General features: G+C 27.9%; 2 protein-coding genes across 16 annotated transcripts in view; one reads left to right on the forward strand and one right to left on the reverse strand.

The window, feature by feature from the left end:
* The first annotated feature begins 261 nt into the window (after window positions 1-261).
* LOC126916862 (DNA topoisomerase 2) lies at window positions 262-9,028 on the forward strand. 2 transcript variants are annotated; one of them, XM_050723087.1, is made up of 23 exons: window positions 262-538; window positions 1,554-1,880; window positions 1,993-2,236; window positions 2,317-2,703; window positions 2,782-3,021; window positions 3,097-3,202; window positions 3,268-3,420; window positions 3,499-3,668; window positions 3,751-3,961; window positions 4,036-4,624; window positions 4,895-5,126; window positions 5,202-5,401; window positions 5,488-5,623; window positions 5,693-6,001; window positions 6,179-6,412; window positions 6,486-6,674; window positions 6,772-6,898; window positions 6,977-7,129; window positions 7,214-7,292; window positions 7,371-7,438; window positions 7,559-7,675; window positions 7,850-7,968; window positions 8,117-9,028. In XM_050723087.1, exons 2-23 carry the CDS (start codon window positions 1,579-1,581, stop codon window positions 8,267-8,269), a joined length of 4,518 nt encoding a protein of 1,505 aa, XP_050579044.1. In that variant the 5' UTR covers window positions 262-538; window positions 1,554-1,578; the 3' UTR covers window positions 8,270-9,028. The 2 variants fall into 2 exon arrangements, with proteins under 2 accessions (XP_050579044.1, XP_050579045.1); XM_050723088.1 differs by having other exon boundaries at window positions 5,693-5,992.
* Window positions 9,029-10,578: 1,550 nt separating this feature from the next.
* The window catches only part of LOC126916863 (serine/threonine-protein kinase tousled-like 2), a 31,230-nt gene continuing 25,965 nt past the window's right edge, over window positions 10,579-15,843 (reverse strand). For all 14 annotated transcript variants that reach the window (XM_050723093.1, XM_050723094.1, XM_050723089.1 and 11 more), the window contains 9 exons: window positions 15,287-15,748; window positions 15,008-15,211; window positions 14,828-14,919; window positions 14,417-14,564; window positions 14,229-14,340; window positions 13,978-14,116; window positions 13,766-13,877; window positions 13,568-13,675; window positions 10,579-13,463 (listed from right to left, as the gene is read on the reverse strand). In XM_050723093.1, coding sequence (XP_050579050.1) covers window positions 13,248-13,463; window positions 13,568-13,675; window positions 13,766-13,877; window positions 13,978-14,116; window positions 14,229-14,340; window positions 14,417-14,564; window positions 14,828-14,919; window positions 15,008-15,211; window positions 15,287-15,748 — 1,593 coding nt within the window. In that variant the 3' untranslated portion in view covers window positions 10,579-13,247. The remainder of the gene's footprint in view (window positions 13,464-13,567; window positions 13,676-13,765; window positions 13,878-13,977; window positions 14,117-14,228; window positions 14,341-14,416; window positions 14,565-14,827; window positions 14,920-15,007; window positions 15,212-15,286; window positions 15,749-15,843) is intronic.

Consider the following 15,843-nt stretch of genomic DNA (forward strand, 5'->3'; position numbering starts at 1 on the left):
TGATTTAAAAAAGGACTTTAAAAAGTACACGGTATCCTTTCACTTATTTTCTATATTTTATCATTTAAAATTTCCATTTCCCTGATGTACTCTTACATCGATTTTTACATTATTATGTCATCTTTAAATAACTAAGTTATAAAATCTCTTTTTTAAATAGATATAATACAAATTGTAATTGTTTAATCATATAAAATAACATTGTTTGGTACGTTAAGTTTTGGTCGTCTTTTGGAACAGCGCCTATACTAAGTGACTTTAGCCGTTTGGAGATGGATAGTTTACCGTGTAGACATCAATTTACGGTACAGGCTTGAGACAAAGCGTAGGGTAAAAATAATATTTTTTCTGCAAGATCAATTATTTAATTGCCAATTGGACAATAAAATAACAAAATAGTGCGTTTGACAATTAATTAATTTCAGTCATTTATCGACAGTGGTGTTAATTCATAGCTGTAATCTTGACAGACGTTTTATACTTGTGAAAATTTCTGTTGCCGACGCAATTTTGTATTTTTATTACAATTTTATTGCAGGTAAATCATGAAAACAATTTCTGACTTAAGGTTATTCTTAGAATTTCTTTTATTTTCAAGTATTTTATGAAACACTTCTATTATTTTCGAAAAATGGGATTGTATGTCAAACCATCGTCTTTTGTTGCGTTAGCCAATTACACAGAAAATGTTTTCCCGCCATATTAGTAAAACTTGCTTCGGGTATGAAATTTTTAATAAATATTAGTTTTAACATTTAATAGAAATGAAAACTTTTATGTCACGTTTCGAATATACTTATACTATCTTCCCGTTACGATTATTTAATTTTATTTTTATATTATATTTATACTTACTAATCCAAATTTAATTCAATTGTACTCTAAATTTTGAACAAATGATCTATACAAATTTATATTAAAATTAGTTGAAATAAAATTTTATTTATTTTAAAAGGATAATTTTATTATTATTTTACAATTATATCTCAATAATATCCTGTCTATTTAATATGTCAATAATACTAATAATGGAGCGTTATAATATAACATAACTTGTAGTATGGTTATAGAAAAATTTTCTGCTTAATAAACAACTACGAATAAAGAATGCTATACTTGAAATATTTTTTCATACATGGAGAATGTTATTAATAATTAAAATTAAAGCTCTGTAATAAATAATTTATATATAGATTTGTAAAAGAAAAAATGATGATATTGTAAATATTAATCTGAATAATTAGTTATCAATTTCAAATGTAATTTAAGTATTTAATGGATACATAATTGTAATATTAATATTAAGAGAAAAACATTCTTAGAAGCTATGTATTACGAGCAAGTATTTCTTCTCGTAATAAAACAATGCTTTGTAATATACCTAAACATTATAGTTTATATACCTTGAAAGAAAGAATTATTTGATCACCTTCACATATTAACAATTATAATAATAGTTAGATATGAATAAATAATATTTAGATATAATATGTAATTTGACATCAATTGAAATTGTCATAGTCTATTATATATATTGCATTGAAATTTTATAGTTACATAAAAAGACTTTTTGCAAACATGAGTAATACAGTAGAAAATGGAAGTGGTGATAATGCATCAAAGAAAAAAACTATTGAAGGTATATATCAAAAAAAGTCTCAGTTGGAACATATTTTACTACGTCCTGATACTTATATTGGTTCTGTTGAACCAATGACGGAAATGATGTGGATTTATGATAAAGAAAAAGAATCAATGGTACAAAAAGAAATAAAATATGTTCCGGGATTGTACAAAATATTTGATGAAATATTAGTAAATGCAGCAGATAATAAACAGAGGGATCCTAAAATGGATACAATTAAAATTGAAATTGATCCGTAAGAACTATTTAATATCTATTAAGAAATGGATAATGTATAATAATAATTATATGAATTATAAAATGAACAATAAATGATAAAATTAATGAATAATAAATTTTATTTGTAGAAAAAATAATGTTATATCTGTATGGAATAATGGTAAAGGCATTCCAGTGGTAATTCATAAAGAGGAAAATATGTATGTTCCTACAATGATATTTGGCCATTTGTTAACATCATCTAATTATGATGATGAAGAAGAAAAAGTAACAGGTGGTAGAAATGGCTATGGTGCCAAATTGTGTAATATTTTTAGCCACCGCTTTACTGTGGAAACTGCGTCTAAAGAATACAAAAAATGTTTAAAACAAGTAATTATCTTATAAAAACATTTGAAATATTTGTTTTATAGTAATATGTGTCTGTAATTATTTAAAATAAATATTTATAGACGTGGAATAATAATATGGGAAGTGCAAGTGAGCCTAGGATCAAAGACTTTTCTGGCGAAGATTTTACAAAAGTCATATTTTCACCAGATCTATCAAAATTTAAAATGCAGTCTTTGGATGATGACATAGTTGCTCTAATGTCTAGAAGAGCTTATGATATAGCAGCTTCAACTAGAGGTGTTAAAGTCTATCTTAATGGTACTAAGATTCCTGTCAAGAATTTCAAGGACTATGTTGATTTCTATATCAAGGGTAGAGAAGATGAAGGTGGTAATCCTTTAAAAGTTGTATATGAAAGTTGTGGAGCTCGTTGGGAAGTAGCCGTTGCTTTATCTGACAAGGGTTACCAGCAAATGTCTTTTGTAAACAGTATTGCAACAACAAAGGTAATAGATATGATGAAATAGAATAGATGAAATTAATGTTTATGTATAAAAAAATTGAACAAACTCTTTTGCAAACAGGGTGGCCGACATACAGATCATGTCACAGATTTAATAGTGAAACAATTAACAGAAACATTAAAAAGGAAAAATAAGGCTGGAGTAGCAATTAAACCATTCCAAATAAAAAATCATTTGTGGATTTTTGTTAATTGTCTTATTAATAATCCCACATTTGATTCACAAACTAAAGAGAATATGACATTGCAACCTAAAAGTTTTGGATCAAAGTGCACACTTAGTGAAAAATTTATTACAGCTGTAATTATTAAAATGCAATTTTATTATTAATATAATACTTGTCTATATATGTATTAAATTTTAATTTATACTTAGGTAACGAAAATCGGAATTGTAGAAGCAGTTTTGACATGGGCGAAATTTAAAGCCGATAGTCAGTTACAAAAATTGGGCCCCAAGTCAAAACAAAGAAAATTGCAAGGTAAATTTCGTATATATTCATATGATACAAATAATTTTAGTTATTTATATAATCTTTTATTTCAGGTATACCAAAATTGGAAGATGCTAATGATGCTGGAACTAACAAATCATTAGAATGTACACTTATATTAACTGAGGGAGATTCAGCCAAAACCATGGCTGTATCTGGACTTGCGGCGATAGGTAGAGATAAATATGGTATATTTCCTTTAAGAGGTAAATAATACAAACGTCATGTAAATGAAAATTACTTAAATTATATATAATACTATTTATAAATGTTTTCAACTTTAGGTAAAATTTTGAACGTAAGAGAAGCAACACATAAGCAGATTTTGGAAAATGCAGAAATTAATAATTTAATAAAAATTCTTGGACTCCAGTATAAAAAGAAATATGAAACTCGAGAAGATTTAAAAACATTACGTTATGGAAAAATGATGATAATGACTGATCAAGATCAGGTTAATTTTCTATTAAATTTTGCATTTCCATGTGCATATTTTAATTGCGTAATAACATAATTATGTTAAATGTATTTATTAGGATGGTTCTCATATCAAAGGCTTACTAATTAATTTTATTCATCATAATTGGCCGTCATTATTGAAATTAAATTTCGTAGAGGAATTTATTACACCTATTGTTAAAGCTTCAAAAGGAAATCAAATATTAAGCTTCTTTTCAATGCCAGAATTCCAGAAATGGAAGTCAGAAACGGAAAATTTTCATACCTACAAAATTAAGTACTACAAAGGTTTGTGTTTCTATTATTTTACAAATTTTGTTGTTTTTTTGTTTGGGATGCATAAAAAGATCTGTTACTTATAGGTTTGGGTACTTCCACTGCTAAGGAAGCAAAAGAATATTTTGAAAATATGACTAGACATAGAATTCGATTTAGATATGATGGAGATCAAGATGATCAGAACATCATCATGGCTTTCAGTAAGAAATGTGTTGATCAACGTAAAGATTGGTTAATGAACCATATGGATGAAACAAAGAGAAGAAAGGAAATTGGTCTTGGAGAACGCTTTCTGTACGAAAAGGATACACGGACTGTGTCCTTTTCTGACTTCATTAATGTAGAATTGGTTTTATACAGTAACTATGACAATGTTCGGTCTATACCAAATATGATCGATGGTTTTAAACCTGGACAAAGGAAAGTATTATATACATGTTTAAAACGTAATGACAAGCGTGAAGTAAAAGTTGCACAATTAGCTGGTTCTGTAGCTGAACATTCAGCATATCATCATGGCGAAGTTTCTCTTATGTCAACCATCATTAATCTCGCACAAAATTTCGTAGGAAGTAATAATATAAATTTACTACAACCAATTGGTCAATTTGGTACGAGACTCGCCGGAGGAAAGGATGCAGCGAGTCCTCGTTACATTTTCACAATGCTCAGGTATACATGAAATTGCATATACAGAATGTCTGTTTTATCTGAACAAAGTAGAGTATCTCATGAAGAACTAAAGTATCAAAGAAATGTTTTTGTAAATGATATTTGGCATAATTAAGGACATATAATATAAATTGTTTTTTCTCTAAAATAAACAATCTCTCTTAAAGCATTTTTTAAATACTTTCAGTTATTTATTACCTCATCAAAATGAAACAGATATTTTGTACAAGAAACAGTCTATATATATGTAATCTTCTCTGTTATTCACAGTCCATTAGCAAGATATATATTTCACAAACATGATGATCCTTTATTAAAACATGAATATGATGATAATCAAAAAATTGAACCTGTCTTTTATGTACCAACTATACCAATGGTATTAGTAAATGGTGCTGATGGTATTGGTACTGGATGGATGACAAAGATACCAAATTATAATCCTAGAGAAATAATTGAAAATTTATATAGAATGATGGATGGTGCTGACCCAAAACCAATGGTAATATTTTTTTAAAATAGTTTTTTAATATTCATTGTACATGTATCTTACCATATTTTATCACATTTTCTACAGGTACCATATTATAAAAACTTTAAAGGGGTCATAGAAAGTTGTGGAGATTATAGATATGTTATTAATGGAGAAATCTCAGTGATAGCACCAGATAAAGTTGAAATTACTGAACTACCAGTTGGGACTTGGACTCAAACATATAAAGAAACAGTATTGGAACCAATGTTACATGGAACTGAGAAAATCCCAGCTATGATTAGGTAAATATAATTGTTATTTTAGTATCAGTGCTAAAGATGAATGATAAAAAGATATTTATTACTTGTTTTCCCCTACATTATTATAGTGATTACAAGGAATATAATACAGATACAGCAGTACACTTTATAATAATGATAAATCGTGATAAGTTAGTAGAACTAGAAAGAGATGGTCTTCATAAAGCATTTAAATTGCAAACAACAACAACAGTTACATCTATGGTAAAAGGCAAATAATATATTTAAGGTATTTAAAACTCAAACTCATTTATAATAAATTCATTTTTACAGTGTGCTTTTGACGAGAATCTATGTCTACAAAAATATGATAGTGTTCTTCAGATTTTAAAAGGTTTTTATAAAGTAAGGTTAGAAACGTATCATAAAAGAAAAGAATATTTGGAAGGTATATTACAAGCAGAGGCATCTAAGCTTTCAAATCAAGCACGATTCATTCTAGAAAAGTGTGATGGTACTATAGTAATAGAAAATAAAAAAAGGAAAGATATGATTGCTGAATTAATTAGGCGAGAATATGAATCTGATCCAGTCTTGGCCTGGAAGTTATCACAAAACAGGGAAGAAGTTTTAGTAAGTATTGTGTCTTTATTTTAAAACAACATATTTGAAATGTATTAAAATGTAATTGTTATGCTACATTAGGAAGCTCAAGTAAGTAATAAAAAGAAACTTATGTAAACAAAAACATTTATTACAACCATAATTTTTATTTTACTCTAAATATTTAATATGCAAATTTCTGTAACATATTGATAGGAAGAAGTAGCAGAAAATGTCGATGAAGAATCAGCTACATCATCTACAGCTATTGGAAAAGAGAACTTCGATTATTTACTAGGAATGACATTGTGGTGTTTAACGAAGGAAAAGAAAGATGAACTATTACGTCAAAAAGACGATAAATTAGCGGAATTGAAAAGGTTACAAGCTCGTACACCTATTTCTTTATGGAAAGAGGATTTAGATAACTTGTTAAATGAATTGAATAGAGTAAGCGTAACTTCTTTTTATTTTTAATAAGATAATATTTAGTTTTTCTCATATATACTATATTTTACTATAGTTAGAAGAAAAAGAACGAAAAGAAGAGCAGAAGTCTAAACAATGTATTAAAAAACCACCCTCAAAGTATTACACTTCTGATGATATTCGTCGAATAGTACCCATAATTGATACTGAATTAAAAAGAAAGATTGAAAAAGCAGAAATTGTATCTAAGGATAAAAAGGAGGGCATAAAGAAACATCAAAGGGTAAATGGAGTACACATTATTAAGTCTTCTTTTTTTAATAAAATCGCTTCTATATTTTTTGTGGAAATATAATATAACGTTTTATGTAACGTAATAGGTAAAAAAAGAACCAATAGAAGATAAAGATGAATTTGACATGTTGATTGAATCAAATGCCAAACCTATAGATGATAGATTGGGCAATTCTCCAGAAAAAATAGAAAAAAGAGCTGGTGGCAAAAAAAGTATATATGCTCATAGTTATAACAAAATAAAAAATTCTATGAAATTTATTAATAATAACCATTTACTATATTGATTAGGATTGAAACAAACAACATTACAATTTAAATCCAAAGCGAAAAAAGAAAAAGACGACAAGAAGAAAGATAAAGATTCTGATAGTAATGATGATATTGATTTTGGCAGTATTTCTCCTCCTCCAGCACCTCGTACATCTCGTAGAGCAGCAGCAGGTATTAATTTCCATTTGATATGTGTCAAATTTATGTGTATTTTTAATATGCTAATATTTACGAAGTTTGTTTTCGACATTACAGCTAAAAAGAATTACAACTATAGTAGTGCAGAATCTTCTTCTAGTGATGAAATACTCAGTATTTCTTCAGACATGGAGCAGTGAGTACTTTATTTATAATTATATAACGTTATATATACATACATAAGCAATATATTCTCATTAAATTTATTTTTTAGTAAAACAAAACCTACTACAGCTGTCATTAATAGCGATTCTGATGATATTCTCAAAATACATAAGAAACGTAAGTAAATGTTACTGTTATGGACTATTAGTTTAACATATTAATTATATTGTTATATTGATACGCTAATTTCATATAAAAATTATAATAATTATAATTATATCTCTGTACAAATAACAGCTAGTTCGGAAGAACTTTTTGATTCATTAGTTGGTAGTACTCCAGAAAAACAATCAACAAAAGCTCCTGCAGCATCTAGCGAAGAATCATCTTCAATATTCTCACCTCCGATGAAAGGTAAAGTATTCAATACCTTATTAATTGCGAAATATTACATTTGGTGTTGTTTGTATTGGTATCGGTATTGGTTTGTCTTTACAAAATATTTTATACAATGTCATTAATTTATATCTTCACTAATATTATACCTATCAATGTCACTAATATTATGCCTCATTATTTATGTTTTAGCTCCCGCTAAAAAGAAAACTGAAAATGGTGGAAAGGCAATGAAAAGGCAATTAAAGAAAAAAGTTGTTTCTTCTGATTCAGACTCGGAGGAAGTTATGTTTTCAAATAAACAAACTCCCGTAAGTAACAATGCAATTGATAAATAACAAAATAAAAACTATTAATAAAAATTTATGACATATCACCAAAAAATAATGCAAAAAGACATTTATCAATATTTTAAATTCATTTGCTATTTAATTGCACAAAAATTATTTAATTATACAGGTAAAGAAAAGAAAGAAGAAGTCTGAGTCGGAGGAAGAAAGTATTCTTAGTGCAGTAGATAATTCTCCGGTACCACCTCGAAAAACTGCCGGCCGTGCTCGTAAACCTATTTCATACGCTGTTTCGGATGATGATGAGGATGATTCCAACTGATCGATTTTGTACAATATTTTAAAGGCATAAACAAATAAACACGATCTTAATCACGATCTGTATGATCATATTTGATATAAATTTTAACAAATTTTGCCTTAATTAAGATCAAGGCAATACAATAATTTTATATGATATTGTACATACATATACTAGAATATATAAATTAGAATATTTTAAGAAAATTACATTTTACAGTGATAATTAAATAATATATGCATAGTGTGCAATGCGATAATACATTTGAGTCATGATTGACTGTATAACATTTGAGTATCTAAATATTTAAATAATATTCAATTTTAAAACATCTATACTATCTCTGTATGTTAATTTTCTGGAGAAAGATATTTAAATACTCATTGTTTTGTAAAAAAAAATTAATAAAATATTTTTGCACATGTTAGAATATCAGCTCATTGAAAATGGAATAATGTGTGATTTGTTGCAAAACTCAGTATCAGTTAAGAGAAACTTTTGTTATTGTAATAATAATGTATATATATAGAATGAAAAATTTAATTCATCTTCATGAAACACTTATTCACGCATTAACTATAACACATATTAACTACTGATCGCATACCTTCTATTAATAGTATTGGTATTGAATGAAAAATATAATTGATGTTCTGTGTATGCTTAATAACTACAAATGTAGAGATTCACAAACATATGACAGTAATGAAATTTTTGTATTTATAATACGGATAAACTATTAATTTAAACATTAAGACTCATTATATTAATTAACTTAAATTTGTTTTTATTTATTTTTTCTTTTTGTATGTTGGATTAATTTTGGAGCAAAACACATTTTTACAGACATCTAGCTGTGACATATCATTAATAAATAATGTACTTACCATAATATATGAAGGTAATTGTATTAATTAGCACATTCGTACGATTAATTATCTATATTCTGTGAACAAATTTTAATAAAGATAAATAATCTAATTAATCAAATAATACATAAAGAAAGAATATTAAGTCTCCTTTACAATATTTAAATATTGTTAAAAATAACTTTGAATATTAAAGTTATTTTAATTTTTTTCTTAATACGGATATTATTCGTTTGTTCTACTATACCACTACATTTGTTCTCAATAAAAGAGAGCATAAAATAGTGAAACTATATTATATAAAAACTACTCGCTTCTTTTTTTAGAAATAATGTGATGTGCAGCTAATAATTTTAGCTGCACTACCTTTAAATTTTATAGGTGCCAAAGCATTTTAATATGTTGAATTATTAATATCTAATAATTTACTGTACGGGATGAAATAAAATTGATTTAAAAATTCCAAATGAAAACTTACATTAAAAAACAGACAGTTTTTATTTAAAATATTTTCCATTGGAACTATTTTTTTCAAAAATTCTAAGCGCACGTTTCAGACACATGAAACAGAAATGGATACATCATTGAACACAAAAATTTCAAAATAAATGAGTGGGTCAAAACAAGTTCATGCAATCTCCTAAGTTTTTACTAGTTGATTTTCTTTATAAAGATATAGGTATAAAAATAAAATTAATGTTTAAAGAATCAAAAGGGTCGATAGGCAGTGAAAAATACGAGGAACATATAAATGGCATAACTCTTGAAATATTGTTTTGTTTCAAAAATCAAATTGTCTTGAACTAAATAAATTTGTATGCTATAGTCAATATGCTAATAGTCAATAAAATTACAGATTATGAAAGTGATATGTTTTTTTCAGGTATATATAAATATCATCACAAGATATCAAATCAACCAAATGAATAACTTTTGAGTTTTTTGAACTGTATAATTGAAAAATATGGTTTTGAAAACAGTGTATTATAAGTAACTGTTCAGAATGGAATTATGTAATAATTGTATTATGTATTGTACTTTATAAACATTTATAGTTTTCTTAATTTTGCCAATTTTGTAACAAATCTTTCAATACATTATACTACAGGCTTAAAACTATTCATGAAAAAAAGGAATTTGATTTCATGATTCTTTAAAATTCGATAGACCCCATAAAAGCCCTTGAGACTAGAATGATTAAAATCTTCCAGTAGATCATCCAGTATGTGTATGTATATACTTCTTGAAATTTATAGAATTTACTCAATAACGTAACATAATTTTATACTATAATTAGAGTTAAGTATAAGTAAAAAGTTATGTTTTGTTGTTTATATACAAATATTTTAATCAAATTCAATGGAAATAATATTTTATATTATGTCCCTATCCAAAAATTTACCTAATGAAAGAAAATAATTTTATATCCACACATATGTATTGTAGGAGAAATATACACTGTTATATGTGATTCATATTTAATTAATAAGTTTACTAACTTTAAATTATACACAAATACGTAAATTTATTGCTATAACGTTTCATACAGCATCCTCGACGCAATTCCTGTTGTTTATGAGGAAGATCGTGACTATACTGACACGCAAGGGCGATAAAAAAAACTTTGTTTATTAAAGAATTATTTAAATTCCTCTTTTTTTAAAATGCATAATAATACTCCAAACTCTAGCATGCATATAGTTATAAAAGCACATAGAGCAGGAAATATTATTATGTAATGCTTTTCTTTTCGAGTTGACCCGTAGTTTTTAAAGAATATATCTGATCAGGCAATATCTGAATATTTGTGCAATGAATTTTCTATGAAAAAAATCTTATTCCTTGAATAAAAATTTGTTTTCGATATATGCATTTAATAGTTTTATTAACGATGCATTTTCAAGGAGTCTTCACTATATACAAATGCAAAATTGCTTCTATCGCAAAACATATAAACACTGCTTGGTGCAGATTTGTTTCATTTTTTATCATTACAAATAATCCCAAATGAGATTTCATAGAATAAATGCTCGTTAAATGATTTTTTTTTCGTTCTTTCATCAGTTTGACGTCTTATTAAATGATTTGATCTTTTCCTGGTAGCAATTTGTTGTGGTAGCAGAACGATATCCCTGTTTTTTAAAAGAAGTGTTTTTCGTAAATTTTACTGGCCAAAGTATACGCTATTTTTTGCCCAAGAATAGTATGCACCAATTGTCATTTTAAACTACAATAAATATAATAGAATATAATAAAACTAATCGCGATTATTTTAACCATTATGTTCAAGCAAAATTTCTGAACTAGGGAATTTTTGCTCGATTACAGTTAATTTTTTAATTATATAAAAACGATGATTGCATAAATATACCGAAAAATTGAAAATTTTTAAATTTGACAATTATGCATACCCGTCCTCGGAGAAAAAGTAAATGAATTTATTCATTTTCTGACTAGTTTGTCTTCGAACTTAGTTTACAAAAAGCACTTCCTCGTAGAGGAATTTTAAAAGTATACGCTTTCCTGTTTAATAAATTTGAAAACCGCAAGAGAAATAGGAGAGGGAAGCAGGAACGGTTGGCTTTTAGAATAGAAGCGATGGATCTAGTAGTAGACTCTGTTCAGACTTGTAATGTATTCTCCTCTGACCATTCTTTGCCAATCACGTTGGTATTGATTTATCAACCAATACCGTGCCCACATTGTACCAACAACTTACAACATTTTAACAACTTTCTAGTACTCCCAAAAGCTGCAGGTTGTCGACAGACGCGACTATAATACAAAGCAAGGGCACTTGATAAAATAACTTAATCTTCTATTTCATAATTATCTATATATAACGTACATATATAAAACAAATTATGAATAAAGAAATAGCAACCAGGTCGGTACAGTATCATGAATCTTACTTTAAAAATTTTTAATGCCTGATTATAAGAATTGTTATATATCACGAAATGTAAGATCATAATTATCGCGCCGAAGTCCACTCTAGAAAAAAATGAATCACTCTATTAGAAAATCATGGATTAAAAATGTACATGTGCATGGAGCATATAAACCGTGGACTGCGATTCTGTATGTTCTTTTTTATTTGGGAGCATCGCGATTCTTTTACTTTCTTTGCATTCGAACCTTAGACCAATCAATCCGGTGTAGATAAGCCCACTCATTTCAGAATAGGAACAACCAACCAAATCTCCTCGTGTGTGTATGTTAATCGTTATTAGTCATGATATAAGTAATAATGTTAATATTTGAATAAAGTAACATGATGTGCAGTCAAATATTCATGGAATACTTGGCTGCACGGAGGTCATGCGAGGATCCACCACAGTTGTCTTTCCACTGTCAATGCTGTCCTGTTCTTTACACCATATATATATATTATATCGGATTTATTAGTATATATATATATATAGTATAAATATATACACGCACACTAGTTTTAACAATCTTTCGTCACACTCATTCATCCATACGTAACTTCAGAAGAGAGGAACGTCTCCGTAAAGGCAAAGTCCCTCTACACTGCTTTGACGCGCTTTGCCTCGGATATTTTATCTTCCATTGCTCTCTTTATTTTCACCGAGTAATTTTCACTTGTAACGATTTCCGTCGCTATACTCCTTTGTTTCCTTTTCTTCGTAATTTGAACTTCACTTTAATTCACAATGACTTATCACATGTTTATCTGTTTCTCTCATTTCTTTTTAAACACTATTATCAAGTCAGCCCACTGTTTGATACAAGGAACGATAATACAATTGAATATTTACGAACACAACATTTTTGTCATGCTGAATAATGTAGCTTGTATTGTAGAAAGACGCAAGCTTCTGGACTTGCGGCGACCAGTCTCGCATCTCTCTTGCAATGTCCTATGTAGTTGGCCTGTAAGTATAGTTGTAAAGGTGTGGTGGAAGTGGTAGTGATGGCGGTAGTGGTAGTGGAGTGGTAGTGGTAGTGGTAATCGTGGCATTGGTGATGGTGATATTATCCGGTTTTTAGTATTTACAATTCGTTATAGCAACCGCTATGTTCCTAAGATGAGATGGTGTGCAATTCAATGTTCAAGATTTGGCATGTATTAGTATATCGAAGATTTTGTCTTTAGTTTTTTTCCACTACGAACTGCTTGACGCGTTCATACCACTAAACATGCCAATACTAAATGAGGTTTGTTGCTGCTGCTGAATCTGTTGTTGTTGTTGCTGTTGTTGCTGATTATTCGCTTGACGGCCATGTTTTGGCACTGGAGGTTGTAGATATTCATGTCTAGCTAATGTCAACACATCTATGCGCTCTTCTTTCCTATATGCTAGGCAACTTCTTATGAAACTCTGTGAAAGTAAAAATATTTACAAATAAATTTAGGATTTTATTTTCATATTGACAATTAATTAAATTTTTCTAATTCATATGAATTGATACTAAAATGGGGTACCTTTGCTTCGTTGCTAACAGTTGGTTTATTTGCAAATTGAACTTCAGTGGCTTTCAAAATTGTATTCTCTTCTAAAATTGTAGCTTGAGATTGATTATGCCCAAATGGCTAAAAACAGATTTTAGAATGTAAATCTTCAATGTCAATCTAATAGCAAATCAATGTTATACAGTTATTATACAGTTACTATACTTATACCTTTTTGCCATATAGACATTGATAAAATATAACTCCTACACTCCAAACATCAACTTTCGATGATATTTTTGGAGGATTTTTACCAATAACAAAACACTCTGGTGGGAGATACCTTTACAAAATATGCATATTACTAATCAAGTTTAACATAGAAAAATATAAAAATGTTTCTAATGTCATAAAGTATGTCTCTAAAATGAGGAAGTACATACCAATAGGTACCAGCTCCTTGAGATGTTAAATCCATTCCATGGTCTGGATTATAATTTTCCTCATCCATTACTTTACTTAACCCGAAATCCGTTATCTTTATTTCTCCACAAACATTACCTTCAGTTAATAATATATTACCTGCAAAATTACAACAATAATAGTATATAATTAAAAATTTTGCTTTATATAATAAAAGTAAAATTAAATTTTATATAATAAAAATAACAAGTTATATACAATAGAAATTTACCAGGCTTTAAATCATAATGTATGACTGGGGGTTTTATTTCATTGAGGTACTTTAATGCAGATACAACTTGCATAACAATAGATCTTGCTTCTCTTTCAGGTATAGTCTTATGCTGAAAATATTTAATAAAATATTTAATTAAGTAATACATAATAAATGTTATGTGAAAAATATGTTAATACACACACCTGCTTAAGATAAAAATCTAAATCATGGCCATCACAATATTCCAAGACAGTACAAAAAGAATTGGCGTCAATTTCAAATACATCATACAATTTCACAACACGAGGATGATCAAGAGCTTTATGTATATTGTATTCTCGTAACGCATGCCTGCATAAAGAATAAAAAAATATATACATACATACATACATACATATAAATATAAATATATATATATATATATATATATATATATATGTAAAACAATGTAAAAATATATCCTTATATGAAACTAATTAATGTCACCTATGTATAATTAAAACTAGTATTATTTTAAATATGTATTTTGTTGCAAAACTGTAATTACTTTTATTTTATTAATTAATTAAACTGCTTAATTCCAAAATAAAAAATTTCATTATAAAAGTACTTACTTAATATAATTAGCTTTCTTATCTTCTTTCCAGTCTTTATTTAATTGATGCACTTTACAGGCGACATATCGTTGCTCTTTTAAGTCAAATGCCTGTAAAAAGCGAAATACTTAAAAAATAATTAATTAATTGTTTACTAAAACAAATGTTATTTTGAAATTAATAATTTCGTTTCTATACCTTATGCACTTCGCTGAAGCCACCTTTTCCTAACAACATTAATAAAAGGTAACGTTCATTCAATACAGGATGAGAATTGAATCTCGATTGGTCCTCGTTGTGAATACGTTTCAGTTCCCTAATGTGCAAGTTTCGTTCTCTTTCGAGTTTTTCCATTTCTAATTGCAGATCAGCGTCTTCTTTTTTCAACGCACTTTGTCTTAACTAAAAAGACAATATATATATGAGATTACGTCAAAACTACGTTTATTGCAAATAACAATCTAAAAAATTTACTACCTTGAGTATTTCATCAGCTTCATAATACTCTTGCCACGTATAAGATCCAGGTACTGCATCTGGCTTTAAGAATGTAGCTTCTGTGCCATTATGCAAAGAAGGTTGAGGCTGACTACGTTTCCTACCAGTTTCACTGTTCGATGGCCTTTTTTTGAGTAGTAGCTTTTTTTGTTTATCAATTTCTTCTCGTTCAGTTGCGATTTCTTCTTGCCGTCGAGCTAATTCTTGAAACGCATAACCATCCGTCCAATTTTCTTGAAACGTTGCACCCACCCTTTGAGTTACAAATTGACCCAACCTCAGTCTATTTTGCATACACTTTTGCCTAGCCTCCTTTTTTTCTATGTTTGATTTTTCTTTTAATAGCTTCTTTACAACATCTATACACTTATTTATATGAGATTTGTGCTGTTCAATTAATTTTTGTTGATTAGCCATTTGATGCCTAAGTTCATCAGTTGTCTGAAAAAGAAAATATGTACTATTAATTATATGAAAATTCAAATACAAAGATATCTTATTATAATAATAAATAATAATAAAAACATTTAAAAATA

This window comes from Bombus affinis, chromosome 5 (genome assembly GCF_024516045.1).
Source record: "Bombus affinis isolate iyBomAffi1 chromosome 5, iyBomAffi1.2, whole genome shotgun sequence".
Taxonomy (NCBI): Eukaryota; Metazoa; Arthropoda; class Insecta; order Hymenoptera; family Apidae; genus Bombus; species Bombus affinis.

Bases quoted from the DNA above. Each gene is read 5' to 3' on its own strand.
- LOC126916862 (XM_050723087.1), top strand. From the start codon at position 1,579: ATGAGTAATACAGTAGAAAATGGAAGTGGTGATAATGCATCAAAGAAA. The intron at 2,704-2,781 runs GTAATAGATATG...TTTTGCAAACAG, and splicing joins ACAGTATTGCAACAACAAAG to GGTGGCCGACATACAGATCA. The intron at 7,130-7,213 runs GTATTAATTTCC...TCGACATTACAG, and splicing joins ATCTCGTAGAGCAGCAGCAG to CTAAAAAGAATTACAACTAT.